This window comes from Spea bombifrons, chromosome 10 (assembly GCF_027358695.1).
Source record: "Spea bombifrons isolate aSpeBom1 chromosome 10, aSpeBom1.2.pri, whole genome shotgun sequence".
In the NCBI taxonomy this organism is placed as follows: domain Eukaryota; kingdom Metazoa; phylum Chordata; class Amphibia; order Anura; family Pelobatidae; genus Spea; species Spea bombifrons.
This window is the reverse complement of record NC_071096.1, coordinates 1,331,218-1,358,639: the sequence shown is the minus strand read 5'-3', so window position 1 is coordinate 1,358,639 and position 27,422 is coordinate 1,331,218. Positions and strand designations below refer to the sequence as shown.

The following is a 27,422-nucleotide window of genomic DNA, read 5'->3' as shown; positions in this document are numbered from 1 at the left end:
CCCCCCGTCCTCTCTTGCCCCCTCCTCCTGTCACTGGGGTTGGGGAGGAGGGGAGGTGTGAATTTGACTTTGTTATTTTACCCCACCCCCTGCCCCTCTCCCTGACACCCTCTGCCCCTCTCCCTGACACCCCCTGCCCCTCTCCCTGACACCCTCTGCCCCTCTCCCTGACACCCCCTGCCCCTCTCCCTGACACCCCCTGCCCTTCTCCCTGACACCCTCTGCTCCTCTCCCTGACACCCCCTGCCCCTCTCCCTGACACCCCCTGCCCCTCTCTCTGACATTCTCTGCCCCTCTCCCTGTCACCCTCTGCTGTGTTTCATCTTCTTCATTCTGCCCCCTGCCCTCACCCTCTTTTACTCTCTGACATTTGCCTCCCAGCTGCCCACCAGGCCCGCACTCTCTCCCCTGCCTTTCCTATTCCCTTCTCTTCTAAATGCCTCATTATCTGCCCCACTCCCCCTCCCCAGTATCTCCTCCTACCCCAGTTCCACTATTATACCTTCATTCTCCCCAACTGCCCTTTCTGCCCCTTGCCCACTACTCCATCTGCCCCCCATCCGCTCCTCAATTACCTCCCTGTACACCCCTCTCTCCTCCCTGCCCCATGCCCTCTCCTCCCTGCCCCATGCCCTCTCCCCCCTGCCCCATCCCCTCTCTCCTCCCTGGCCCTTGCCCTCCCTCTCCCACCTCCATGTCCCCCTCTCCCCCTGGTTGATGCCCCCTCTCAGGGATTGTAAGCTCTTCTGCGCAGGGTCCTCGTCAGCGTTCATTTCTATCGACATCGTGTGATTTCCTGCATGTTCCGTCTTACCTTTTGTACAGCGCTGCGGAATATGAAGGCGATACATGAATTGATCCACAACAATACCAACAAAGGGCGGCCCCTGTAACATTTATTGCGGGCACGGGGCCGATAGATACCCCCCTAGGGCAAGAACCCGCCATTAGCCCCCTGTAAACAGAAACATTTGGTAACTTTGTTTTCTAAACAAACTCCTAAGAGAATAAACAATAAATAAATAAATAAAAATAAATCAAATAAAATGTTTTTCACAAATATTTACAAATTTACTCCTTACAAGAAGGAAAAAAAATCAGTTCCGACCAGAAAAAAAGGAAACGAGTGAAATGTCAGCGTTTTCTGCCGGTCTGTAAGGAGTTAACGGCCGAGGCAGTAATTGCCCCTCTCTATTGTGGTTGTAGCAGTTGGGATGAGTGAGGGGCCCTTTGTTGTGGTTGGGGGGGCCCTGGTCAGTAAATCTCCTTTACAGCCGCTATAAATCGCTAGATTCTGGCTGCTTTTAACCCATTTTCCCCCGGGCTGCTGGCGGTGTAAGTGTCCGTCTTCTGGTGCTGGGAGGTTTGGGGTGTCTCATGCCCCATGGTGAGCGGGTTGGGGGGTTTTGGGTGTCTCTTGCCCCATGGTGAGCGGGTTGGGGGGTTTTGGGTGTCTCTTGCCCCATGGTGAGCGGGTTGGGGGGTTTTGGGTGTCTCTTGCCCCATGGTGAGCGGGTTGGGGGGTTTTGGGTGTCTCTTGCCCCATGGTGAGCGGGTTGGATGGTTTCGGGGGTCTCTTACCCCATGGTGGGCGGGTCGGGGTCATTGTGAATATTGGAGGAGCCTCTCTGGCCAAAGTGGGAAATCCCTTCCTCGCTGTCACCCCAGGTTGGGGTTTATTGCCCGACCTTCATTCCCGAGGCCCTAAATTGGATTGCATTACGAAGGGGTAAACCTGTACGCCCCCCCCCCCCCGATGCCCCTCTCTCTTCTAGGAGGTCAGAACGTTTGCTGGGTATGAGGGTATCGCAGGGTTCTTTAAAAATTAAACGGGGTAAATAAACCCAATATTCTTCTTATAAATCCCCCCACCCACACCTCTAATCACACCCCCGGGAATAAAAGTGCCCCCTCTGGGGCTGCTGGAGCCTCCTGGTTGCGGATCTGTTGCTTTTCCCAAACCCTGCATTTGCGGCGCTATTTACTCTCCAAACGTTTGATGCGCGGCGGCGTTCCCGTTCCGCAGAGGACGTGACGGTTGTTTTCCCGCTGCAGCCGCGTGTTTATGGGGTAAAACAGGCCTATTCTACCCCCAAACCCCCCGCCGAAGCTCTGACCAGTGTCCTGGTCCCCAGCATTCCTCACAGCGAGAGTATGGCAGGGCCAGGCCTGCTGTGGCCCCAGAGGCGCGCGGCCCCCACGGTCAGACCCCGCTGGGGTAGGTTGCCGAAGATTATTTCTTTGTAACCGGAGTAATCACTGCCACCTGGTGGATGCTCTGCGGCATTACAGCTTTCAGACACAAGGGAGGAGATGCGCAGGATCAGGCGCATGTCCATATGCGTATGTATACTTAATAATAGATTTAACAAATATTTATAACGTGGCCGCCCCAGGAAGGCGGGAGGAGGGTCCCCACTCAGTAGATTGTAAGCTCCCGGGAGCAAGGCCCATTTTGGGCAATTTGTAGTGTTTTCTAGGGATTGGAGCATTAACAAAACACAAAAAGCCAAACACGGTGTGTAAAGGGGTTTATTGTAACCTGCATTGTGCAAAATGAGTTCCCGCATCACGCGGGCAGCGCTCGGAGGGTTAATTCCATGACATAATTTTAATCCAGGGGTCAGACGGCGGCATTAATGGGCTCCTCATTCTTACCGAGGCTGCCGCCTGCCCTGTATTATTGCATCATAGGAGCTAATGAAGCACCGGAAAATAAGAACATTTTGGGCAACTTATTAGCTGCCATGAGGGTCTCCGCTGCGCCCCACCGGGGGTTACTACAAGAACGCACCGCGGGCTCTGGCATCGAAGGGGTTAGGAAAGCAAAAAACATTAAGAGTTTAATAAATAACCATTTAAAAAAAAAAAAACTGTGCATTTGTGTCGCAAAATATATAAAAGGGTCTCTCCGGACCCCCATCACAGACAGAATTAATACTGACAAAAAATCTCGTGACTCGTCACACGCGGCCGCGCACAAAAAGATTTAAAAATAGATATTTATAGATATTTCTGTAACAGCAAAGAAAGGCGGACGTTCCGTCAAAAGCAAAATATCGATACAATGTAACAGACTCTAGAAAAAGTCTCTCCCCGGAGCGGGGTCGGCGCCGGCGAATAAAGCAGCTTTACAATAAGCCGCGAGCCGCGTTCACGCCGACCGCTTTCATATGAAAGGACTTAACGGCAGCTACAAAAGAGAGCGCGAGAGAGCGCGAGAGAGTGAGCAAGAGAGAGAGAGAAAGAGAGAAAGAAAGAGAGCGCAAGCAAGAGAGCGCGCAAGCGTGAGAGCGAGAAAGAGAGAGAAAGCACGAGAGAGAGAGAAAGAGAGCGCAAGTGTGAGAGCGAGGAAACGAGAGAGCGAGAAAGCACGAGAGAGAGAGAGAGAGAGAGAGTGAGAGTGAGAAAGCACGAGAGAGCGAGAAAGCACGAGAGAGCGAGAAAGCACGAGAGAGCGAGAGAGAAAGCACGAGAGAGAGAGAGAGAAAGCACGAGAGAGAGAGAGAGAAAGCACGAGAGAGAGAGAGCTCCCTGGCTGGCGCCTTTATTCACACGGAGCTGCGATTTCCGCGGCGGTCCCGTCCAGCGCGCGGGGGGGGGTCGCTCGCTGCTCGGGGGCCGTGTATGAACCCCGCCACGGCTTCAGTCAGGATCAGATGTTAATTCCTTTGATGAGAGAACTTTCCAACGTGATGTTGAACTCCTGGAGCGTCTGTAAGACGCGGATTAAGGAATTCACCAGCGAATGGTCCTTGATTAACGCCGTTTCTTCGTACATTTGTGCTATGATGGGACAGTCCGCCAGCAAAGCGATCCAGTGGTGCAAACAGTGATCTCTGAAACAGACGAGGGAGTGGATTACAAACAGATCGGCCCCCGGCGGCCCCCGTCTAGTCGCCCGTTTCTCCTGCTGTAAAGACTCAAACCTTAATCAGTTGTTGGTCTCGTCTTAGATTCAGGAGCCGTATGTCTATCCCATGCATGTTTAATACCCTCGCTGTATTACCCTCTACCACTTCTGCTGGGGGGCTGTTCCACTTATCTACCACCCTCTCAGCAAAGTATAAATAAGGGAATTTGAAAGCGTCTGGAGGAGCAAACTCACCGAGCTCCTAAACAAACGAACATCTGAAACTTGCCATCCTTGCCAATGTTTCTCGGGGTGCCGTTGATGGCGCTGATGAAACGGCAGAAATTGCGGGCTCTTTTCCGCCAGTCTTCCTCCGGTAGCGAATCGTTCAGCTCCAGGGCCTCGTAATGTGCTTGTGCTTTTTCTGATAATAAAGCATTTTATGGAAGTGTCAGGGATGCAGAAAGCGAGAAGGGGGGCGGAATAAATAAAGCGCTTTGTACGGCGCTACGGACGGGGTGGAGCTGCGGGAAGGAAATGCTAAGAAACCCGGAGCCCCGAATATCACATTCAATCTGCTTTATCCGGAGGGCGAGCCTCTTATACACAAGCCGCCCGCGGGTAACCAACTTACCTGCCGGCCTCCGCCCTACAACTCCACTGCAATTCAATTGTAAGCTCTGCAGACCAGAGAACACCATAGCGGCTACATGGCGCCCCCCCCCGGTATAAGCCCAACGCGCTCACCTAAGAAGTCCCAGATGAAGATGCTTTTGAAGAGCCGCGGAGACTTGAAGCCGTGTTGGAAGACTTGCTCCAGAGCGGCCACCAGACCGCTTTCTCCGCACAGCAGTAACGTTAAACTGCCCCTCTGCGGAGTAAAGAGAGAGTGAGGACGGCGGCGTCTCCCAGGGAGAAGAGACAGTGAGGACGGCGCCGGCTCCCAGCGAGACAGTGAGGACGGCGGCGTCTCCCAGCGAGAGGAGACAGCGAGGACGGCGCCGGCTCCCAGCGAGAGGAGACAGTGAGGACGGCGGCGTCTCCCAGCGAGAGGAGACAGTGAGGACGGCGGCGTCTCCCAGCGAGAGGAGACAGTGAGGACGGCGGCGTCTCCCAGCGAGAGGAGACAGTGAGGACGGCGGCGTCTCCCAGCGAGAGGAGACAGTGAGGACGGCGGCGTCTCCCAGCGAGAGGAGACAGTGAGGACGGCGGTGGTGTCTCCCAGCGAGAGGAGACAGTGAGGACGGCGGCGGCTCCCAGCGTCTCACCTCTTTCTCCGGTTTGTGGAAATGCTTCACGATGCCGTTCACCGCCTCGCCGGTCGCCTCCTGGATCTGCCCCGTATTAAATTCTGCGTCAGGATAAAGAAAAGAAGGTGATGGGGAGAGAACAATGAAAAGGGGGGATCTGGGTGGGCAGACGCCAAGAGGCAATGCAAGCGAACCCGTCAGGGGGTCCCAAACCCGTCAGGGGGTCCCACGTTGATTTGGGGGCCACGTAACTTACTGGGTCTGCTGCTGGGGGAGATGGCGACCAGCCTCCGGATCATGCCCGGGGAGTGCTGTAACGGGGGCGTCCGGCAGGGCCTCTCCTCCGTCTCTGTATTAGGCGTGAGTAAGTCTCCGACCAAGACTCTCTCCAGACTCCCATCATCCATTCCTTTCCCCAGCCAGCGGCCGCAAGGAAACCTGGAGAGAAACCGGCGGTCAGCGACCAATCCGGGTAAAGCTTATACAGCCGCCGGCGGAAAAAGGCTATTCGAGTCCCTCTACAGACCGCTTTCTACCCCTGGAGACGGGGGGGCCGCTGCGTGGACCATCAAAAGGTTCTGGCCAGAGATCCGGTTTAAAGCCCCCCTCCCCCCCTCCCGTGACATCATTACATTATTTTTCACACTTTAACGACACAGAACCCGTAAGCTTCGCGTTATTTCAGCCCGAAGCACAAGAAACGGCTACAAAACGAAGCGTCCGGCGGCAGCCAAGCTGCCGGATTCTCTTCACAGAAGCAAAAAACATTTGGAATTCTGAGAAACGAATAAGCGGAAAGAGGATATGGAGCGGGATGTGAAAGGCGGTAAAGGTCTCCGCGGGGGCGAGCGGTTACACGTCTCGGGGCGGTAGGCGTCTCACTTGTATGTGTGCCCCGTGATCTCGTTCCGCACCATGACGTGTTCCACGAGCCACTTGGCGTACAGCCCGGCGTTGTCGTGCCCGATCTGCACCGTCGTCAGTTTCCCGAGGTTTTGGCACTGGGGTAACAAAGACACAAACATCGCACGCTGGGTTACACAACACGGCGGCCGGGAGCCCCCCGAAAACACATCTCCCTGCGCGTCTAACGGCTTAAAGCCAGCGTCACCGTGTCTGGCCGTCCATTAACCTGGATCTGCCCCAAACCTCCGTGACCGGTGACCCCAATGACCTCTGTGACCTCTATGACCTCCGTGACAGACCCACCTTACGGAAACGTGGCATGGACTCATTGCGCTGCTCCCTCCTAAAACACCGGGGCAAATAATTTGCGAGACCCAAATACCCCGGGGGTCACGTGACCCGGCAGCTTCTCGCAGGCCCGTGGGAAGAAGCGCTTCGTGACAACAAAGTTTCCCAGAACAAGCGGCACAAAAATAGGAATTCTCCGAGGAGCTTAAAGCTCCCGTTTAACCCTTTCAGTGCCGAGCTGCACGCGGGTATTGGAGCGCCGGCATGAGTCCTGTCAGAGTATTCAGCGAGTTTCAGCTGCTTAATCCGGGAGGAAAAACGCAAATAAAAGTCAAACCGACCAACCTCGTGAGTCGTTTCAAAGACGTTCCGCGGAAGCTGCAGGACCCCCGTCTCCCCGAGTTCCCCCGACAGGCAGATCCAGGGGTTGGCTGTGAACATGGAGCCCCCCAGCTTCTTACCGGGGACGATCAGAATGTGATACGGGATCACTGCGGAGAGAAAAGCGATCGCCGCGGGTCAGGAGCGAAGCGCGAAGGAAAGCCTTACCGCGGATGCTGGACACGAGGGTCCGCGTCAGGGCGGCCGGGATCCGCCGAGGTCTCTCCGGATCTCCTGCCGGGTTTTTGGCAGAAACCGCCGGATACTCACAGATCGTGGTGAAGACGTTCGTGAAACAAAAATAATCGACGGCGTTGAAGGACAGCAGGTGGTAGAGGAACTGCTCCTTCTCATCGTCGCAGCGCAGGAAGGCGTATCGCTTGTAGAGTTTTCTAGGAGAAAAAGTCTTTTACAAACAGAACAGTTTCTGGCTAGTAATAAGCGAGACGGCACCCCCATCACACTCAGCCGCACGGCGACCCCCATCACACCCAGCCGCACGGCATCCCCATCACACCCAGCCGCACGGCGACCACCATCACACTCAGCCGCACGGTGACCCCATCACACTCAGCCGCACGGTGACCCCCATCACACTCAGCCGCATGGCGACCCCCATCACACCCAGCGACCCCCATCACACCCAGCCGCACGGCACCCCCATAACACTCAGCCGCACGGCGACCCCCATTACACCCAGCCGCACGGCCACCACCATCACACTCAGCCGCACGCCCCCCCAATCACACTCAGCCGCACACCGGCGACCCCCATCACACTCAGCCGCAGGTCCTGCTCGTTAAAAGTCTTACTTAGTGAGCTCGTGGTCCAGGAGGAGCTGCTTGAGATGCCGAGAGAGAAGCTTCTTCTCCATGGAGAGTCGCACCCAGGCCCGGGCCTTCCCCACGTCTGTCTTGATCTCTCCGATGTTCTGGATATGCCTGAAAACAAGAAGACGCTGATCAGGCGCCGAACCGCCTAACGGAACTAACAGGGGTCCCATATGGAGGTGCAACAGAACTAACAGGGGTCCCATATGGGGAGGGGGCAGCTGGAAGTATCGGGGTCCTCTATGGGTTAATACATTGCCCCAGCCTAGGGGCAATCCGTATCGTTACTTACCGCATGTCCTGCACCAAGGAGATCTTTAGAGGGGGCATCACGGGGTTCGGGTCAGATCTACGCCTCTCTGAATCTAGAAAGATCTCTGTAATGAAGCATCAGCAGATTATTGGGGTATCGCCGGGGTAACGGCGGAAGGGGCAGCTTTATACAAGGACCGGCTGCCTGCGATGGACGGAGGGATCACGCGACGCGCGCCATTCGCCGGGTACAATATCCTTAAATACGGTGAACTGACCCGAGGTGCCGACGCTTCCTCCGGCGATTCTTCTCCTGTTCTCCTGATAATGCAGTAGGTGAGACCACAAGGCGGACTTCCCCTGCCGGCAGACAGACGGGTCAGTCGTCGGAGAGCGTTGGGCGCGAGCCGCTAAGATGCTCGTCGTGCCGTGCTTACCTGTTTCACCAACAGGCCGTGGCTCCAGATCCTCTCCAGGAGATCACAGAGGCTGGCGATCAGCGTGTTCTCCTCCACGCCGGTGATGCTCACCTCGCCGTGACCCAACTCCACGGCCTCCCGGCCCATCTTCTCCACCAGCATCCTCTTGGTCTGCAGACGATCGATAAATAACGGAAGTTATAAAACTACCGGCTCTGGTACCACAGATAAATACATTTGACATTAGAAGACGTTATTCCTCCCCACGGAAGTCGAACCTTATTGCGGCACTCCTTCAGCAGACCCTCCACAAACTTCCAGTTGGTCTGGGCGATGACGGAGGGCGACAGGTTGGAGAGCTTGGGCTGCCGAATCGTACTGCCCAGATTTCTGGCCTCCTGGATGTATTTCTACAGAAACAGCAAAAAAAACTCTGGATTAAGTGAAATGAACGGAGCACGAAGAGTTAACACGGAGGTCGGGGGGGGCGATGAGGATGCCGGCGCGCGGGAGGGGGGGGCACGAGGACGTCGGCCCGGAGGGGCCGCCTGGCTCTCTCACCTCTCTCTGGTCGTTATCGAGCCGTAGATGCTCCGTGTGCTGCTTCTGCCGGTCCTTCCTCCTCCACTGCGCCGGGGCGTTCCTCTTAGTCCACCTGCAAGAACCCGACAAAAACACCCGAAAATCAGTGAGGGGGTCTCCGCTCCGGACCCCCGCGGGGTAAACGCAGCACCAGGTGACATTAAGGATATTTTAGGGGCTCTGGGGGTCTCTTATTTGCTGCTTGTATTCACAGCTACTCCAGCTTAATAACCGCGAGGTTTGAAATCAAACTACCGACAGCTTCTAGACAGAATTTTAAGGTCATAATTCAGGAATCGGAGAGTTTAGCGGCACCGCTCTGTAACTGTGGATAAGCAGGGCATCTCATTCGGGGTGAGGCAGCCCGGGGGGAGGAGGTCCAGGTTTGTGTAACGGAGCTCCGGTTCGAAGGGTTAAGATTATATATTATAGGTTTAGAATTTTTTTGAAGTAATTCTAATAAAGGTTAATTCTCGCGAGTCCTTTATTTTCCATTTTTTTTAATTAAAAATGCAGGGATTTCGTTCCCTTTCCGCTCTCCATATCTTTCTCCTCCTTACTTGTTGGTGGCCGGCCCGGTGGAAAGGACGTCAGACTGAAGCTTGGGGAAGAAGCCCGGCTCGTACTTGCCCTGCCCGATCTTCATGTCCAAGAGGTGCGGGTGAATCGCCGTGTGATCGATCTTCGACAGACGCAACTCGATCGCTTTTACTGCGCAAAAAACACAACGACACTTATCCAAAGCCAATTATATCTATCTATATACATACACAGTATACACACACATCCAATATATACACAACCACAGTATATATACATAACACACACACACACACACACAATATACACATAATATACACACATCCAATATATACACAGTATACACAACCACAGTATATATACATAACACACACACACACACACACAATATACACATAATATACACACATCCAATATATACACAGTATACACAACCACAGTATATATACATAACACACACACACACACAATATACACATAATATACACACATCCAATATATACACAGTATACACAACCACAGTATATATACATAACACACACACACACACACAATATACACATAATATACACACATCCAATATATACACAGTATACACAACCACAGTATATATACACACACACACACACACATATATATATACACACACACACACACTGATTGGTTCCTATACAGACTCTGCGTATCCGGTGACGGAGAGGTCCGGACCATTCCCGCAGGGCGGCGTTTCCGGGTCTCACCTGCTTCTTCGATACTGGTGCATTTCTGGTACATGGAGGTGCGGAGGGTCGGCGTCCGGACGTTTAACAGTCTGATCTTATCGACTCTGCTGTCAAAGACCCGCAGAACAGGATCTTTGTCGTCGTCGTCGTGGCAAAGGATTTTATTATCGATGAAAGACGCAAACATTTGGGTTTCCAGGAAACGGGAGAGGAACGGCAGGTACGGCTCGGGCTGATCGGAAAGGAAGGACGCCTGGGGGGGAATAATAAAAAAAAAAAGAAAATACTTTTACGGTACAAATACTTTGGAATGGATGCTATACATAGCCCTGACATTTTACTTTACTGAGAGGGTGGTAGATAAGTGGAGCAGCCTCCCGGCAGAAGTGGTGGAGGGCAATACAGTGAGGGTATTAAACATGCATGAGATAGACATACGGCTTCTGAATCTAATTAAGGTTTGAGTCTTTATAGCAGGAGAAACAGGCGACTAAACGGGGGCCGGATGGGGCCGATCTGCCGGCAGGTTCCTGATTTCTAATAATAATAATCACAGGCGGTCCCGCCGCTCACATCCGGCCCCCAGCGCTGGTCATGGAGGCACTCACTTTGTCGAAGTTCTGCATCTGCTCCCGGTTTGTGAACCAGGACTCCTTGTCTTGGCTCGGCTGGATCACAAACACCTCGTAGTCGGCAAACATCTGAGTGAAGCGGCTGGCGAAGACCTCGCGCACGTGGATGTTCAGCCGATGGACGCGAAGCTCACGCTCGTCACACTGCGCCGTCCCGTCCTTCCTGCCGCTCGACTCCTCTTTAACCTCCACCTGCATTCAATAAAACGCGGTCAGACGGCCGTCACCAACGGGGGACACGAGCGGCGCGGCTGCCCCAAAGACCCCGGCGGAACGAGAACTCCCCTTTTCCAGGCTCACTCCGGTCCTCTTCACCAGAGCCTGTATCCGAGCTAGAGTTTCGTTCTCCTTCAGGAGCTCGAAGGAGTTTAACGCGGTCCCCGCCAGGTTGCCGTTCTTCTTGTCGGACACGAGGTCGGCGGCTTTGAGGTCCTTGAGCTTGGAGACGCTCTCGCTGCAGTGCAGGTTACCCTCGGGGGGGATTCCAAAGGACATCAACACCTCGGATACTTCCTGGATGAACTCCAGCTTGTTCGGGAACTGAGGCAGGTCTTCGGGTAACTCGATGAAGTGGTTGTCTATGTCCACAAAGCAGAGGTTGGCCTATGAGGCAAAGCAGAACAATTAGATGTTTCCGGTCCCCGACAAAGCGCAGAGACCCTCAGAAAGTCTTTAACCCCTTCCCAAAACCGTCTCCTTGGGAATAATCTCTGCGCGAAACGCGTCAGGCTCCCGTCACGGACCCGAGAAGATCTATCCGTGGTCTGGACAGTCTGACTTTACTGAAGCTTCTCTGGGAGCTGCGGGGGTTCAGCGCTTTGAAGGGCAGGAATGCACCGGGAGTGTGTGTGTATGTCCAGTGGCTTGGTGCAAATACATGCGCAGACACCTGCACTCAAATAATAAGTCCTGACTGTCTGTTTTAATAGTCTGTGAATTCGTTAACGTCAGCGCGGGTCGGAGAAAGGGGGCACAGCGTGAACGAGGATCGGCAAACAGAGGTGATCATCGAACAAACAGGAAAAGTGGCTCGTTATCTCATCCTCTGCAATGCAGATCCTCGATCCACCACTCCTTAGGAGAAATAAATAAAAAGGCAGCCTGTGACGGCGGAGAAATCCGGCTCTGTCAGACGGCGGCACGAGGGGGACAAGAGATCATTGACGAGAACAATCACGTGATTATACGGGGAGCCATCTGAATACCAAGCAGCCTTCCCAGCATGCGCAGGCAGCCTCCGGGCTCCCATCAATGTAACCTTTCAAGAGACATTACAGTCCGCCATACTGCGCAAAAAAATGTCTTAAAGCAGTGGGGAGGAAAAATTAGCCAAAATAGATTTATACCGTATACTGATTCCGGGTGATATTTTTCCACAATATCTACAGCTGGCTTTTATAACATACAGCATAAATAATCTAACAATAATCTAATAATCTAATCTAATAATAATAATCTAATAATAATCGTGAAAATAAATGGGTATCCGCTGTGCTTTTTATTTAGCGGGACTGCCGGGCCGGCTCCGGGGCTCCTACCTCCTGCGGCAGCTCCAGCTTGGACCGGTCGTCCAGCCCGTTGGAGTGCAAGCCCATGAGGTACGGGACGGGAGCGTCTAGGAAGTGAAGCAGCGAGGCCGGGAGGATCGGCACGTACACGTGCTGCCACTGGAACGGAAACATCAGGCCGGTGATGGTCTCCGCCACGGTCATCAACCGCTGGTAATCTGTGCGAGAAGAAAGATGGCCGTTAATCCAACCCAACCATGGGGAGGGGGTGCGGACATGGCGGCCACGGACAATGGGTCGAAGGGCTTTGTTGGGGGTCTTGCGGGTTCATGAAGTGACGCATGTTAACCCTTTGAGTTGCGCATCCCCGGATTGCTCGTACTGGAGCGGGGGGGGGGTGCCGTACTCACGCTGAGAGTAAAGCAGGATCTGGAATTCGAGGAGGGCGCACGTGAAGAGCTGGACAACGTTCTCCACGCCGAGTAACTCAAAGACCTCCTGGACGGGAAAGTCAAAGAGCGGCAACTCGTTGGTACTCGGGCGCTGGCAGACGATGGGGACGTAGACCCCCGAAAACTTCAAGGAGCGGCCGGCCGGGGGGAGAGGCACCTCATAGAGGATGTTATAGATATAGCTCTCCAAAGGCAGTGGCGGAGGCTGGGCGGAGGTCACGGCCCGGTGAAGCTGCTCCAGCACCTTCTTACAGGCCGTCATGAAGGACATGGGCGCGATGAGACAGATGCACTTGGACACGTACAGCGTGTCCCGCGAGATGTCGTACGAGTTGAAGCGCTGTAACTTCGTCACGTTGCAGTCCTCCGCACAGTCGGGGTCGTCCCTGCCGTTGGTGGCCGATATGTGAATGATGTCGTATTCGGCGTTGTGCATGTGGTAGAGCGTCTGCATGGCGCTGCAGATCTGTTTGCTGGTGACCTCCTCGAAGAAGGTGAGGGCGAAGCCGAAGGTCCGGGAGCCATCTTCTCTAGTGATGATGAACGAGTGGAACTGAGGGTCCCGGGGGTCTGACTGCGTCTTGAAGGACAATCCTTTGGGCATGCATAGCTGCGAAGACATTGAAACGCTACATGAGACCAGCGGCTACGGAACCTCAACAAATTCCCATAAGAAAGCATGCGCAGCGAGCAGCGACGTCCCCAGCGTTTCCAGGGACACTTTACTGCACGGAGCGGCTCCTCCGCTGGCGTCAACCATCACAGGGGCCAAAGCGCCGGCCTCAACCATCACAGGGGCCAAAGCGCCGGCCTCAACCATCACAGGGGCCAAAGCGCCGGCCTCAACCATCACAGGGGCCAAAGCGCCGGCCTCAACCATCACAGGGGCCAAAGCGCCGGTTTGAACCATCACAGGGGCCAAAGCGCCGGCCTCAACCATCACAGGGGCCAAAGCGCCGGCCTCAACCATCACAGGGGCCAAAGCGGAGCCCACCGCAGCACATACCATGCCCACCGCGTCCTGGTCGAAGGCGTTCCATTCCACATTTTCGGGGTAATGCGCCAGGACCTTGGATTTGAAAGTGCGCCTGAGGGGGGTCTGCTCGAAATTCTCTCCTTAATACGGAATATAAAAAAAAGAAAAGGACATATTATTCGTCTTTCCCGTTATCGGGAATTCTGACTCAAAACAGGGCAAGCGGGTTAACAGGTGGGAGAATGGCGACAGGAAAGACTCGCAGGTTAATGTTCCCTCCGGACGCGGCTCCGATCCATCCGCCCCGGCTTCCACACAGAACAAAAAACATCACTTTTTATTTGCGTGTAAAAAGCAGCAGTTCAACTTTTCTAGGTTTTTTTTTGTTGCTTTAAAATTAAGAGATTAAACGTTTTCCAGTTACCATGGGAACACATTCAGAATACGTTCTTTATTATGAATAAAGCCCAACGTCATAAAAACTTCTGATAGGACGGGCTTCTTCTTCTTTCATCTTAAATCAACCAATCAGAAACGGCTGGGGAAAAAACATGCGCTTTCTCATCGGTTCTGATCATTAACACAAAGCGTAGATTTTCTTCTAATCACAGAAAAGGTGAATTGCTGCTTTTTTCCCACCAAAAAATTTAAGGCAAGTGGCAAGAAGCTTAAATCCCAGCACAGAAAGCGCAAAAAACTGGAAGCTGTAAAGAAGCGAAACTCTGCAAAGGGTTAATTTTCAGAGCCTTCGGAGCTGACAGGGCGGCGTAGAGATCGGGCCCCTGACAAACGCGGCGTTAAGGGACCCAAAAGGAGAGCCCGGCGTCAGTAAGGGCCCTGAAAGCAGTAGAGAGAATATCATGTTATTGAGCCCATAGGCAGCAGAAAGTCACAAGCCCCCCCTCTGAGAATGTAGCCGACGCGGAACTCGGCCGTAGAAGCCGGAACCGACCGTAAAAATCAAAGATTTATTCGGGAAATAATAAAAGATTTATACGGGAAATAATAAAAGATTTATACGGGAAGCCGTTCGGGGTGTGCGATGCTCCTGTCGATGTATCGCTGCAGGCGTAAGTTACCTAATACCGGGCATATTTAACCCAAATCGATGCTTAGGCACTAAATGGGTTAAGAACAATCCTCCAAAAAATTGAGGCTTGCCCATTTCATCCGTTACTACGGTAACGTGACAAGGAAACCAGCGGCCGTAACGGACCAGGACAGTACGGCGGCTGCGGTAATTGGATATTTGGGACATTTCTGGCAGAATTATTGTGGTGTAATATTATTATCATTATATATTATTTTATACAGCGGCAGCATATTCCGCAGCGCTGTACAAACGGGATGTCCTCGTCTCATAACAAACTGATGGATTCTGAAAAAATAAAATGAGAGATTCAAAAAAATAGGTTTCATTTGGGAATCATAAATAAAAGACGTTCCAGCTCGTGCATAGCGACCCGGCGCCGTGTATAATATATAACATTACACTATAGGGGGTTAAGCAATAGGGAGAGAACTTAACTATGTGAATGCTGGAGAGTTAAGGGGTTACGCTTTATCTCGATACATTGTGACAGGAAGAGACAGACCCGAGACGGCTGAACCCAGAGAAGTCTTCACAGCGGCTCCTCGTACCGGTACCGGCCCATCCAGGGACACCCGGTGCTGCTACGCGCACACTCAGGGTCAGACGAGGCTACATTCTAGAGACGGGGACTTGTTTCCTTTGGGAATTGGAGTCGGAGGAGCGGACGGCTCCTCTCCGGTTACCTTCAGCGCTGCTGGGAATGAAACGTCCGACCCCTTCGCCGGCTTTAGAAGCCTGAATGTACTCACATAGCGCTAAACAACAAAACAACAGCGGGTTACAAGGGGCGTCACCAACATTTACCGGGCTGGGGGCTTTATCTATCGGGGGCAATGGGGATGGAGACGGTCGCTGGGGCTCCGAGAAAACCTTTCCCCTGACCAGGGTTACACGTAGATAAGTGAGGTCGCTGCATCTGGCACGGCTGGAACGCGCATGCAGAGGTCAGTCCCTTTACCTACCCGCTGCTTCCTCCTTTACAAACCATCAGGATCCCCCCACCGGCTGTCACATCAGAGGGGCTTCTAGACGTCACACGGATTCTGCACCAGCAGCGTCCTGAAGTACACTGTCATCACGCTGATTAAATAAAAGGCGACGATGTACGGGGCGACTCGTGCAGCCATTACTTAAAATGAAAGGATGGGAAACAGCGCGGAGACCACCCAGACCACCCAGACGCTTTACTAGCAACAATACATATAAGTGTTCAGAACGCTCAATGCTACCATTAACACTTTCAGGAGCTCTGTCTGGCACTGAAAGGGTTAACCGTGTGAACACTGGGGCTGTTAGCAGTCACTGGAGGGGGGCAGACAGCGGAGCGACGCAGCGCTGGCAGAGTCCGCGCCTCCGATTTCCTGCACTTGCTATGACATCACTGCTCTGGAACAGCGAGAACGCAGAAGCCTCTCCGGAGGGCCGGCGCTCGCACCATTCCGGGCTTTTAAACTTATTTCCTCGGATCTGAGCTCAGTCAGTCCCAAAATAGCAACAACCCCTGAACGGAAGCGGTGAGGCTGGGGGGCTTCCTGCACGGCACCCCTCCCCCACACCCCCGACTCCTCTCCAGAAAGGGAGCTCACACTCCCGACTCCTCTCCAGAAAGGGAGCTCACACTCCCGACTCCTCTCCAGAAAGGGAGCTCACACTCCCGACTCCTCTCCAGAAAGGGAGCTCACACTCCCGACTCCTCTCCAGAAAGGGAGCTCACACTCCCGACTCCTCTCCAGAAAGGGAGCTCACACTCCGACTCCTCTCCAGAAAGGGAGCTCACACTCCCGACTCCTCTCCAGAAAGGGAGCTCACACTCCGACTGTCTCCTTGTGTGTCTATTACAAGCATTGTGATCACGAAGCAGGAGCATTTCAGGTCAGCCCTGGTAACCGTCGCTCTGTAATTTGGCAAAGAAATATCTGGAAATGGCTGATTACACGGCCCCCCCCCGAGGGACACGGCTGCCCAAGAAGCTGCCCCGATACAGGGCACTGCGGGGGGGGCAAACTGCTCAGCAGTCGGGTTATAATTTATCCTGAGTGCGAATGAATAAACTATTGTTCATTCATTAGCGGGTTACAGATCTGACTTCACCGCGTCTGAAAGCAGCTTTACACATATGAAGGGGTCCATTCACACGCCGTGCCGGACCCTGTCAATGGGGCCGTTAGATGGGGTAATTTAGGGACTCTCTGCCCTGCTCGGCAGATAACACCCCGCGGGTAAATAAACTGGATACCGACCGGCCGCAGGGCCATTATCTATTAGCATAGCTGCAAACGGTGTCTCCGAGGAGCTTCCCGGGGCCACAGGTGGCAAAAGAGCAGCACTCAGAGGATCGCTCCCTAACCAGGAATAGACCAAGCGCTCTTCTTACTTAGCAACTGGCAAAAGAAACGCACGCAGCCCAAGAGATGCAGAGCTTACAATCGCCGAGCGCTCGCCCCGTCCGTAAATAAGGAAAAACAGATTGATTTATTCTGTATCTTAATAGAAAAGGAAGAACCAACCGGACCCCCGGACACCTTTAGTGTTTAGACGGTTCCTAAAAACGCTGCATCCCGAGACCGGAATCTACATAAACAACCAAAGCCGGTGCTTTAACCGCAGGATTAATGAATAAATATCCAAAGAGCCGACCCGATTCCGCAGGGGTTAAACGCGATTCCGGCTGACGTTCCCTCTCGTTCCGCACGCCTCTCAGCGCCGATGCCTAATAATAATTATGACATCATCAATCCTATTAGCAAAGCAATCGGTCCCAAATTCACGGTTACTGTTACCACTCGCCGCTGGGTTAAACGGGTTATGTAAATAAAGCTTATTTGGTTGTAATAGAGCTGTGGGGGTTGAAGGGGTTAAAGACAAACTGACCGGCAGTTGCCACAGGGCCGGTTTAGGTTCCGGTGCTGCTTTATCAGATAAAGCGCCGTCTGTCAAATACTTATCAGATACCCCCACAGTAACCCCACCACTGCTAAAGGTGTGTGGCCCCGGGCCCCTGCAGGGAAAGTCAGTAAAGTGGCCCCCGGTTGACTTTGGAAGTCAATGATGAAAAAAACTAATAAAAACATCAAGGGGCCCATCCATCCAATCACACATGGCCCCGGGACCCAGGGGCCGTCCAATCACACATGGCCCCGGGACCCAGGGGCCGTCCAATCACACATGGCCCCGGGACCCAGGGGCAGTCCAACAACAAGTGGCCCACGTACAATCCAATCACACACCTGAAGCTCAGGTGCCGTCCAGTCACAGAACCCCCTCGGTGATACCCCGTACCTCAGATAAATACACTCCGCACCCCGGTAAAACCTGTAATATAAAGCAGCCGCCTGTCAAATAGTTTGGGGGCTAATATACGGTGTTACCCCTCCCCACAATATCACAGCCCCTGCATGTATCTACCCCCACTGGGGCATTATACTCTTCAGTCCCTTCTCTCACCCCATGTATTATAATGCCCCAAAACATGGTGCTGCAGAGCTGCCTAACCCTCAGAGATACCCAGGTATCTACCCATACCCCCAGCGTTACCCCCCTGAATTACCCCTACACCCCTCAGTAATACCCCTGTATCTGCCTCAGTATTGTACCCCATACCCTCTGTATTACCCCCTGAATTACCCCTACATCCTTCAGGGTTACTCCATATCCCAGTACATAGCGGTAATGACGGACCGTTATTTGCCCCACCCCTCGGCTCTATACCCCTGTAGGAAAAGACAGGTCGACCCCCCCCCCCCCCCCCCGATACCAGTGTTATTGCCATCAGCCCCCCATACTGCCCCCGTTACCGGAGAGCTCGTCCGGCTCCAGCCCGGTGTCCGTGTCCAGCCCGCTGATGACGAAGTAATCGGCGAACCGGCCCGGGGCCGAGCTGCTCCCCCCTCCGCCGCTCATGGCTGCCGCTGGGGCCCGGTCTGGGGGTTCGGGGTCCCCGGGGCTCCGCCGCACTGCATCACGGGAAGCGCCCCGGCCAGCTGTGCGAGTGGGGGCGGGGCTTCCTGCGCGGGAGGCGGAGCTGCACAGGCGCAATGCGCAGGACGGTGACGTCACCGGCATCCCAGAGTTAGGCTGGAGGGATAATGACAGATGCTCCAGCAAGCGCAGAGGCCGGTGGTCTAATGAGAAAACCCCCTCAATCGGTAGGAGCTGGGGGTGGAGAGTCAGGACCCCCAATCGGTAGGGGCTGGGGGTGTAGAGTCAGGACCCCCAATCGGTAGGGGCTGGGGGTGGAGAGTCAGGACCCCCAATCGGTAGGGGCTGGGGGTATAGGTAGAGTCAGGACCCCCAATCAGCAGGGGCTGTAATGATAGCAATAGACAGGGGGTCGTGTCTCTGTCCAGGCAGCCTCCAGCATTCCAGCTCCAGTGCACTGCATGAGCAGGCTGCCTCAGAGTGATGGGAATTGGAAATCTGTTCGGCGTTCATCTGGCTATGACTCTGGTTGGAAAGATCAGCTTCACCACGCAGCACAAACAACGAGACAACGGAGCGCTTCCACGCTGGCCTCGAGCAAAGGCTATAAACTCCGCACCCCGGGGGTTTATTGTGAATAAAGTGCCTGGAAACATCAGTGGGGAGGAAAAAAATCAAGCTGACAGAAATATAACTGTAAATATATATTCTCAGCATAAATGTGAATTACTTTAAACAACGCTGCCTAAAACTGAACATTCTGCCCCGGAAAATACCCCCATCGTTCTCTCACCTGGTTCCTTAACCAGTCGGGATAAGATTTAAACTGGAAAAGGGTGACTTAGACCCCGTAGAACGGTACAGCGGTCCGGAACAAAGATGCGGCCGGCCAAGCCAGACTGCTGCTGCTGCATACGGAGGGTCCCGGCGCCCACCTTGGTTGGAGGATAGGAGGAATGTTCAGGCAGCGGGGAAGGTTAATGTACTGGAACAGCCTCTTCTGGGTCTGCACACAGCCAGAGACACGACTTAATACTAGACGTACCCCCTATTACTAAAAACCACGGCGTCTGCCCCCCGAAACACAATTATTACCCAAAAACTCCAGAAACACTTATTACATCTTTTTAATCAACGAAGTGGAAGATGACATCATCCCAATAAGAATAGTCCAAATTTTGGAAGTTACGAAAAACAGACCCTTTTCCACAAAACAGGACCTGGCGCCCCCGGTTCCGATCCGGGATGCATGAAAAAGAGTCGCCAAGGAAGGTTCATTCATACAGCCGCAGGGGTCCAGTTACAGAACCGAAAACCTCCAACTTAACAGCTGCTGCCCCGACGTAGAACCTATAGACCAACCGGCAGCGGGGACTGGGGAGGAATAACATCATCACGGAGAACTAGTAATAAGGGCGGTTGCTGCGCATACATCAAATCCAGGTCCAGGTTATAAATCTAACAAGCACCATAAATTAAAATGAAACGGTTTAGTAAAATAAAAACACATAAAAAGCACGTGGTCCCCGCGTTGGGAATAACCAGTCCTGTTAGCGTGTCCCAGGCCCGGACCCCCGGTGTTCCGTATCGTTTCAGTGTGAAAGACGCACCGTGATGTATAGAGTATAACGGCCAGACTTCATATACAGGCACGGGGGGGGGGTTCGGTCAGCGAGGGGCCGCTGCGTTCACGTCGCGTTACACGACATACGGAGCGCGCGTTGCTGTTGATTCCCCCTCGTTCTGTTCATTCTTAGCAGCACTCGACCAACAACCGTTACCGGGAGGGCTCCGGGGAGTGCGGTCGGTCGCTGGCGTTATAAAAGGGAGCTTTCTCAGGCCGGGAAGCAGAGACCCCCGAGTCCTGTGTCGTGGAGCTTTATAAAATTCCGATTCCATGGCCGCCGTTTCCGGAATACAAAGAAAAGCCGTTTAAAAGTTAATAGTCTGACCTGTAAAGTAAATCGAGGCTGTAAATGAAATAAATGTTCGATATTAATCTTAATAAATCGGAGTCTGTAGAAAATGTATAGAATTCCGGCCCCCCGGCTGGAGCCCCCCGGCTGGAGTCCTGGAGCGCATTACTCATTCAAACTTCTTCTTCAGTTTGTTCTGTAGGACGGCGGGAAGGATGGAGAGCACGGCCAGGACCATGAGAACGATCACAGAATTCCAGGACACGGCCTCTCCCGCGGTGGTCAGCTGGTAGAGGGTGGTCCCTGCTTTAATGGCTACGAAAGATGGAGGGGCCACACCTGCAAAAGAGCCACCGGCGTCACCAGAGTCCCCCGACACGTACAATTCCTGGCAGTAACAATAAGCTGCGGCTACTGAACGGGCCACGGGTGATTATCGGGGTTCAGAGGGGAGCGTGGTAATGCCCCCCGCATTATTAATAATTATCTATTATTATTATTAAGGCGCCTGCATGATGTTAATGTGCGGGACGCGGCCTAAATTCCTTTAAAAAAAGTTTTATTTCATTTGGGTTCCCATAATAAAATAACTGAAAGTTGCAAAGCTACGAGCCCCCCGGGGCGGGGGTCTCCATGTGATATTCCGGCGTAATAACCCCGTAGCCTGGAATTCACAGCACGCGGGTGGTGGTGCTTCGTATCACTCTGCCCCCCACGCCGCCTCATATCTCGGTCCTGACACCTCTATTTATAACCGCGGGCCGTGAGTGTTACTTATAGGTGGAGTAACGCGGCTAGTAATGCCCTCCACCCCCCCCATTCCCAGCAGGAGGCTCCCGACACCAACGATCGGCAAAACTCACCAAGAAACGTTCCCCAGAAGAAGGTTTTCAGAGGGACGTTGATGACGGGAGACGTGATGTTAATGAACCAGTTTGGAAGAAATGGGGTTATTCGCAGAAATACGATATAATTGATGAGATGCTCTCTGTGCCGCTCGACCTGGAGAAGAGAGAAAAAACGAACCGAAACCACAATTATTACACTTAAGTCGGAAAATGTGAATTTCTGGGACGCAAACCCTCAGCCGGACGATTCTTGTGACTACCGCGGCTCTACGACGAGATGAAAAACGGCAAGCAATGCACAAATAAAAACATTTTATCCTAAATCTGCACGGGTCACTTCTGGCCGACAGCCGTGGCTAGTAGCCTATTTAACCAGACGGACGCACAACAATGACGTTTGCGCTATCAGGTCCTGGGGTTCGTGGCGATTACAGGCGACGGCCTGATACCAGAGAGCGGATTATCTCTTAACTATAAGGGTGACGGGCTGAATTAGTGACGCTCTCCCGGCGATGAGAGGGCAGACGGCACAGAGACTGCTTTCCCAAACCCAGCGATTCCAGCAGACTTCTCCTGAGGAGACGGCGCCAATACAGACTGCCATTAAAAGCACAAATGGGAAGTGGCACGTCGGATACCGAGACATCCAGCGGAGGCATCACAAGGATGGAAAGCAGGCAATAAGGGACAGGAGCGCAGACCGGTGCTATTCACACGCACAGCTTTTATCCTCCACTCCTGGTATCCAGTAATATGCCGGCACAGCCAGTCAGCACGCGGTAAAGCGGTGCTGGTTATGAACCGTGTACATGGCGCCAGCAATTCATCCCAAAGCAAATACTGCGCTCGGTATTCTGACATACATGTGAGGAATGTGTGGTATGAGGAGCGCTCGCAGATTACACGCGGAATACCATGTGAACGGGTCAAATGTTACGAATGTTCAGAGGGGAACGAGGATCGTGCCGAGCATTTAATTATCAGGGCAAAAGCCTGGTGTGTGAGTAGCGTCTCCCGGCACCCGACCGTAAAGCGTGTACCGGTGTGTTAGAGAGCTGCCGCCGACTACCCCTGCTCTGCACTAGGAGTCTGAGCATGCGCCGTCAGCTGCCTCATCCTCACACTCTCCCTTTTGTTTGAGAATGCACTGGATGTTATGGTTTTCTTACCTGCTGCGACCATTTTACTGCCTTGTCTGTCAGGTACTTATAGACCATCGGCCGTCCGACATGAAACGAAAGCATGTAACAGAACGATGCCCCCAGCCCCGAGCACTAGAAATCACGGAGAAGAGACAGATTATTGTGGGGCAAGAATGGCAAGAAACATTAACTGCAGAAATTCAGGCTGAAACACCATCACGCTGCTCCGACAACGATGCGAAAATCACACCAGTGACCCCCTAGACACAACTAACCGGCAATTCAATGAAATCTAATCCCGGTCACCATGCTGGAAAACACGGAAAGAAACATGTCCACGGGAAACAGACATACTTACCAGACACACGAGAAAAAGCGCAAGGGGGAACGGGTAGAGGAACCCGGAGAGGATGCTGAGAAAAATCGATCCTGGAATAGCGAAGGTCTGCAGGCTGAGAAATTGAAGCTAAGGATCTTCTAAATAAATAAAACACTAAACACAAAAAAAAAGGTAACAGAATAACAAATATACGTTACAATAAATCGCTTTCGCAACAAATGAAAATGTTGCAAATATAACGATTTGTAATCGTCCAGCAGGATGCGCCGGATCGAGAAACACGGAACGGAACAAAGCTTATAGCCGGCCGGATTCTAAGACGACCCCCCAAAATTTGAATATTAAAAAGAAAAAACCTGAATATAAGACGGCCCTTTAGGAAAAAAGTGTTACTAGTAAATATTAATTCACATGTTTAATATTCATATTTAATTAGAACTATGATTGAGAATTTTTTTTTTTTTTAAAGTTCCTTTTATTTTCCAACCTGCCCCCCCAGTTATGAACATCTGCCCCCCCAGATATGCCTTATACCTGAATGCCATTAAATACCCCCCCAACTTACCAATGCTTCCCCAGACTCCCTGGTCTAGTGGGGGCAGCCAGTGGTCGTCTGCGCAGTGCGCCTAGACAACCTCTGCTGCCTGTTGGTTCTGCTGGGGCTTCTACGATGGAGTACCGGAAGGTCACGTCACGCCGGCGCTCCGCCATAGAAGCCCCCGGAGGAAGTGCCGGCAGCAGCGGAGGTTACCAGAGAGGAGTCTACAGGACTCTTGTTTGCACTTGCCGTGCTCTGGCACTCAAGCAGATGCAGCTCCAGTATGGCCGGAAACGTGGCTTCTGGGGCTCGCGCTCCACAGAGCATCAGAATAATCAGCAGACAATGGGAGAGAAATTCGGCAGCAGCAGCAGCAGCTAAAGATGTCGTTTGAAGCCAGAAGCGGCATTAGCTCCGGCTGTCAGAGGAGACAGGGGGCCGGCCGGACACCTTGTCCCCGGTGCGAGGGCGGTAGACTTCCTCTGCCCTCGCAGAATGTAACCGCTCTACAAAACATGTAACGGACTAAACCAAAAGGGGACATAAAAAGGATACAAGACGTATGTGGCAAAATAGGCCACTAAAACCTCCACGTAGAAAGTGTCCTTATACTTGGAGAGGACTTTTCCCAGCGCCTTGGCGTCGTCCATGTCTCGCGGGAGTTTGATCATCTCTCGTTCTTCTCTGCAGGAAGCAAGACAAGCAAATTATCCAAAGACGCCGCGCCGGGCCTGGGTCGCACAGGAAGGATACCTTGTTGCCAATAAGCTGCCCTGTTCAGTTGGTTTTATTCACCAGCACCAAGTTACTGTATATCAATCATAATATCACCAACATATTCAGCAGCGGAGTACAATCAGAAAATCCTAAGCAGGTCATTGAGAAAAGGGAAAGCGGCCTGGAGCGTGAAACCGTCCAGTCCGTAACATTAACATTTCAATCAAAGGGATACAGAACAGCTTTTAGTATCTCACACTCTTCTTTGGCTGTTCTGTGGCCCCCAGGAGTTAAGAGCCTTATTAACCCTTTCTTTAAACGCCAGCAATGTATTCCGCTTACTGGAAAGTTACATTTATAATGTCAGTCAGTATAAACCATTAATGACTGGCACACAGCACTGTCCGCACGGGGTGTGGAAGATACGCACTCACTAAGCTGCGGGAAGTTCTTATACACGAGGAACATCACGAACACAGCACACAGGAATATGGACACGAGGATGAGGAGCGACGTCCGCGCAGAGCCTCCTTCGGAATGAGCTTTTCCTACAAAACAAGAGAAACGCAGATAAACGTAAAACGCGTCGGTATGTGCTGTCCGTCAAACAAAACACCAATAAACACGCAGGTCGCAGACACACAGACCCCCCCGGCGTGCTGGATTATTGGGGCTGAACACTAGAACCATCGAGCGATTAATACATTCCAGGAAAGTATCTGCCGGCCACTGATAAGACACGAAAAATTAATGTAATTTTAACCCAAATCTGGATTTAGCATTAGTTTTTTTTGTTTTTTTTTTACTAGGAACATCAGCTTTCTGAAGCACAATGCGCAAAAATCCCCCGATCCCTCCCAGCATGCACCTGGCCCCTTATATTATAAAAGACTTCACGTTTTGTGTATTTATACAACGCATTGACGACACCGCGAGACACCCTAAGGAGATCTCACTTTCGGCAAAGCTAAGAGAGCGTAACAGCGAGAGCGGTAAAGATTAAGAGTTCACCGCCAAGAGAGGTCAGCGGCATCGTTCAGCATGCGTGACGAGGAGGAGAACGCGTCTTCTAGTGCCAAAGGTTTATAATGATTACTTTTGGCAAAGAAAAAAATATCGAGCCAGCAACAAAGATCTCAGCTCATCTGAGAGTCAGGAAGGAGACCCCCCCCCCCTCTTCTTCAAGTAAAGCGGCTGCAGAGCAGGCAGAACCGGAACCAGAGGGATGGATAATGTTCTAAAGGAACAATTACAGAGACGCGGAGAATCCGCGGGCTTCCACGAGGTTAACGGGTGAATAAAACCCGCTTTGCTTAATGATATTTATTAAAAGGTCAGGTCGAGACTTCGCAGCCAAATCCTGGCAGTGACGATGTCGCCGCGCAGCCTGTGTAATAAAACTGTCATCGCGGGATTACCGCGCCGCGCAAAGAGAAAGACGATCCACAAATTACAGAACAGAATGAAAACGAGACAGTTATCTGTGTGCCGAGAGAGATCCGCCGCACGGGACTTAACACGACGGCAGCGTAAACACCAGCAGCTAAACAGGACTGGCCAGTCCAGCCGGTATCAGCCCAGATGCCAAACTGCCCTATACCGGAAATGATTCCGACTGACACTAAATTATAACCGGTACTGTTCGGTTCCAAAGTCACCCCCAGAGCGGCCACTCTAGAGACCCCGGAGGCACAGACCTTCACACCGGCAGCTTTCACACCTGTCCCCTCTTTGCCACTCATCCCAGACGGTCCCCCGCGATGTCACACTCGCCAGCCGGTCCCCTCTATGTCGCTCATTCCAGCCGGTCCCCTCTATGTCGCTCATCCCAGCCGGTCCCCTCTATGTCGCTCGTCCCAGCCGGTCCCCTCTATATCGCTCGTCCCAGTCGGCCCCCGTGTTGTCATGCTCGCCGGCTGGTTCCCTCCTTGTCACTCTTACCGGTACTGTTCGGTTCCAAACTCACCCCCAGAGCAGTCACTAGAGAGAGGCACAGACCGTCACACTGGCAGCCTTCACGCCAGTCTGTCCCCTCGTAGTCACTCATCCAAGTCGGTTCCCCGCTATTTCGCGCTCGTCGGTCGGTCCCCTCCTTGTCACTCTTACCTCCCCTTAATCGTACACACTGTCAGCCCCCATAGTGACCCTAGCTATCACCCCCAAGTCATCACCTTGGATATACTCCTCCTGCTTCCGCCGGCTCTCTGTGTCGCTAGCAGATGTGTCGGTTTCCCGGGGCCTGGCCATGTCTGCGGTGTGTGTGTGACCGGTCACCGGCGAGGTGTCAAATCTCAATAGCCGGCTACTTCCGCCTGAGACCTTTGAGCTGCGGTAACTGCACATGCGCACCAAGCCGGCTCAGCACAACGGGAACACTTCCAACCAGGAAGTGCAAGGAGCAGGGTGGCGCTCTGGCTACGAGGCCTCCTCTCGATGGTAAAGTGTTACTGTCTGGTACAGAGCCGCTCTATGGTAACGCTGACATGACTGGATCTGTAACACGGCGCAGGCTCTGAGGCCGGGGACGGGGGTAACTCGGGGGGGCTGCGACAGCCGATGCAAGAGTAGGAGGGGTAACTCAGGGGGGCTGTGACAGACGATGCAGGAGTAGGGGGTAACTCTAACAGACACGTGATTTCCTATTTGATCTATACATTGTGCAGGCCAAACCGCCTGGGACGCTGAATAAAATCAATTTCTTAACATCTCCGGTGCTGCAATAGCTCATTGTGAGTAATTCTATGTAGTGACGGCAAACGGCTCTAATACCGGTCGTCACGGAAACCTTGACTCACCATTATTTAAACATAAGCTTCACCTGAATTCAAGCAGGGATATCACCCATAACATACCGGGAGCAAAAGCTCCAAATGGGAGTCTTATATATGATCGCAGCGGGGAGAATAGGAAGGAGTCAGACTGTGTGACGCAGCGTATTTAGTCCTCCCCTCCGGACCATAAACAAATAACGATGTAAAACTTTGCGGGTGACCTCATCGCCGCCGGTAACGTTTGATACGTCCAAGGTTAACCCTTTAAACGGCTTAACGAGGATTTCTCCTGTTTCTTTTCTGATGATCTGTTTAGCGGCTAATTTCAGAGACGTCAGGAATTATTATTCTTTAAAAAGCGCCAACGTATTCCGCGGCGAAGTACAATTTACCGCGGGGCAGCTACCAAATCCAGGACGCGCTTTACACGTACAGATACAACAGGAGCTGGGGGCCCTGCGCATGAGCTTGCAATCTAGATATAGCAGCGTTTTAATACAATGTTCCTGCCAAGAACTTTGGGCTCCTGAGGACCCCGCTCGTGAGCT

At 52.8% G+C, this 27,422-nt stretch overlaps 2 protein-coding genes across 3 annotated transcripts; both read right to left on the bottom strand.

The window, feature by feature from the left end:
* Window positions 1-3,573: 3,573 nt before the first annotated feature.
* On the bottom strand, window positions 3,574-18,683 carry DENND5A (DENN domain containing 5A). 2 transcript variants are annotated; one of them, XM_053448847.1, is made up of 23 exons: window positions 18,479-18,683; window positions 15,368-15,439; window positions 13,622-13,731; window positions 12,574-13,225; window positions 12,194-12,381; window positions 10,920-11,258; window positions 10,632-10,847; window positions 10,042-10,276; window positions 9,322-9,472; window positions 8,741-8,834; window positions 8,458-8,589; window positions 8,198-8,350; window positions 8,039-8,120; window positions 7,801-7,885; window positions 7,491-7,619; window positions 6,949-7,070; window positions 6,643-6,788; window positions 5,986-6,104; window positions 5,360-5,541; window positions 5,122-5,204; window positions 4,601-4,724; window positions 4,109-4,277; window positions 3,574-3,839 (listed from the first exon to the last, which is right to left on the bottom strand). In XM_053448847.1, the coding sequence occupies exons 1-23, from the start codon at window positions 18,582-18,584 to the stop codon at window positions 3,656-3,658; spliced, it is 3,873 nt and encodes a 1,290-aa protein (XP_053304822.1). In that variant the 5' UTR covers window positions 18,585-18,683; the 3' UTR covers window positions 3,574-3,655. The 2 variants fall into 2 exon arrangements, with proteins under 2 accessions (XP_053304822.1, XP_053304823.1); XM_053448848.1 differs by lacking the exon at window positions 15,368-15,439.
* Window positions 18,684-20,518: 1,835 nt separating this feature from the next.
* Window positions 20,519-26,451, bottom strand: TMEM41B (transmembrane protein 41B). Its single transcript, XM_053449159.1, has 7 exons — window positions 26,275-26,451; window positions 24,534-24,651; window positions 23,942-24,070; window positions 22,867-22,960; window positions 22,536-22,640; window positions 21,382-21,520; window positions 20,519-20,857 (listed from the first exon to the last, which is right to left on the bottom strand). Exons 1-7 carry the CDS (start codon window positions 26,444-26,446, stop codon window positions 20,688-20,690), a joined length of 927 nt encoding a protein of 308 aa, XP_053305134.1. The 5' UTR covers window positions 26,447-26,451; the 3' UTR covers window positions 20,519-20,687.
* Window positions 26,452-27,422: the final 971 nt, after the last annotated feature.

Bases quoted from the DNA above. Each gene is read 5' to 3' on its own strand.
- DENND5A (XM_053448847.1), bottom strand. From the start codon at position 18,584: ATGAGCGGCGGAGGGGGGAGCAGCTCGGCCCCGGGCCGGTTCGCCGAT. The intron at 10,277-10,631 runs GTGAGTGCCTCC...ATTCCCCCCCAG, and splicing joins AGATGCAGAACTTCGACAAA to GCGTCCTTCCTTTCCGATCA. The intron at 6,789-6,948 runs GTGAGTATCCGG...TTCTCTCCGCAG, and splicing joins GAACGTCTTCACCACGATCT to TGATCCCGTATCACATTCTG.
- TMEM41B (XM_053449159.1), bottom strand. From the start codon at position 26,446: ATGTGCAGTTACCGCAGCTCAAAGGTCTCAGGCGGAAGTAGCCGGCTA. The intron at 21,521-22,535 runs GTAAGAAAACCA...TCTCTTCTCCAG, and splicing joins CAGTAAAATGGTCGCAGCAG to GTCGAGCGGCACAGAGAGCA. The intron at 20,858-21,381 runs GTGAGTTTTGCC...GCTCTTTTGCAG, and splicing joins CTTCTGGGGAACGTTTCTTG to GTGTGGCCCCTCCATCTTTC.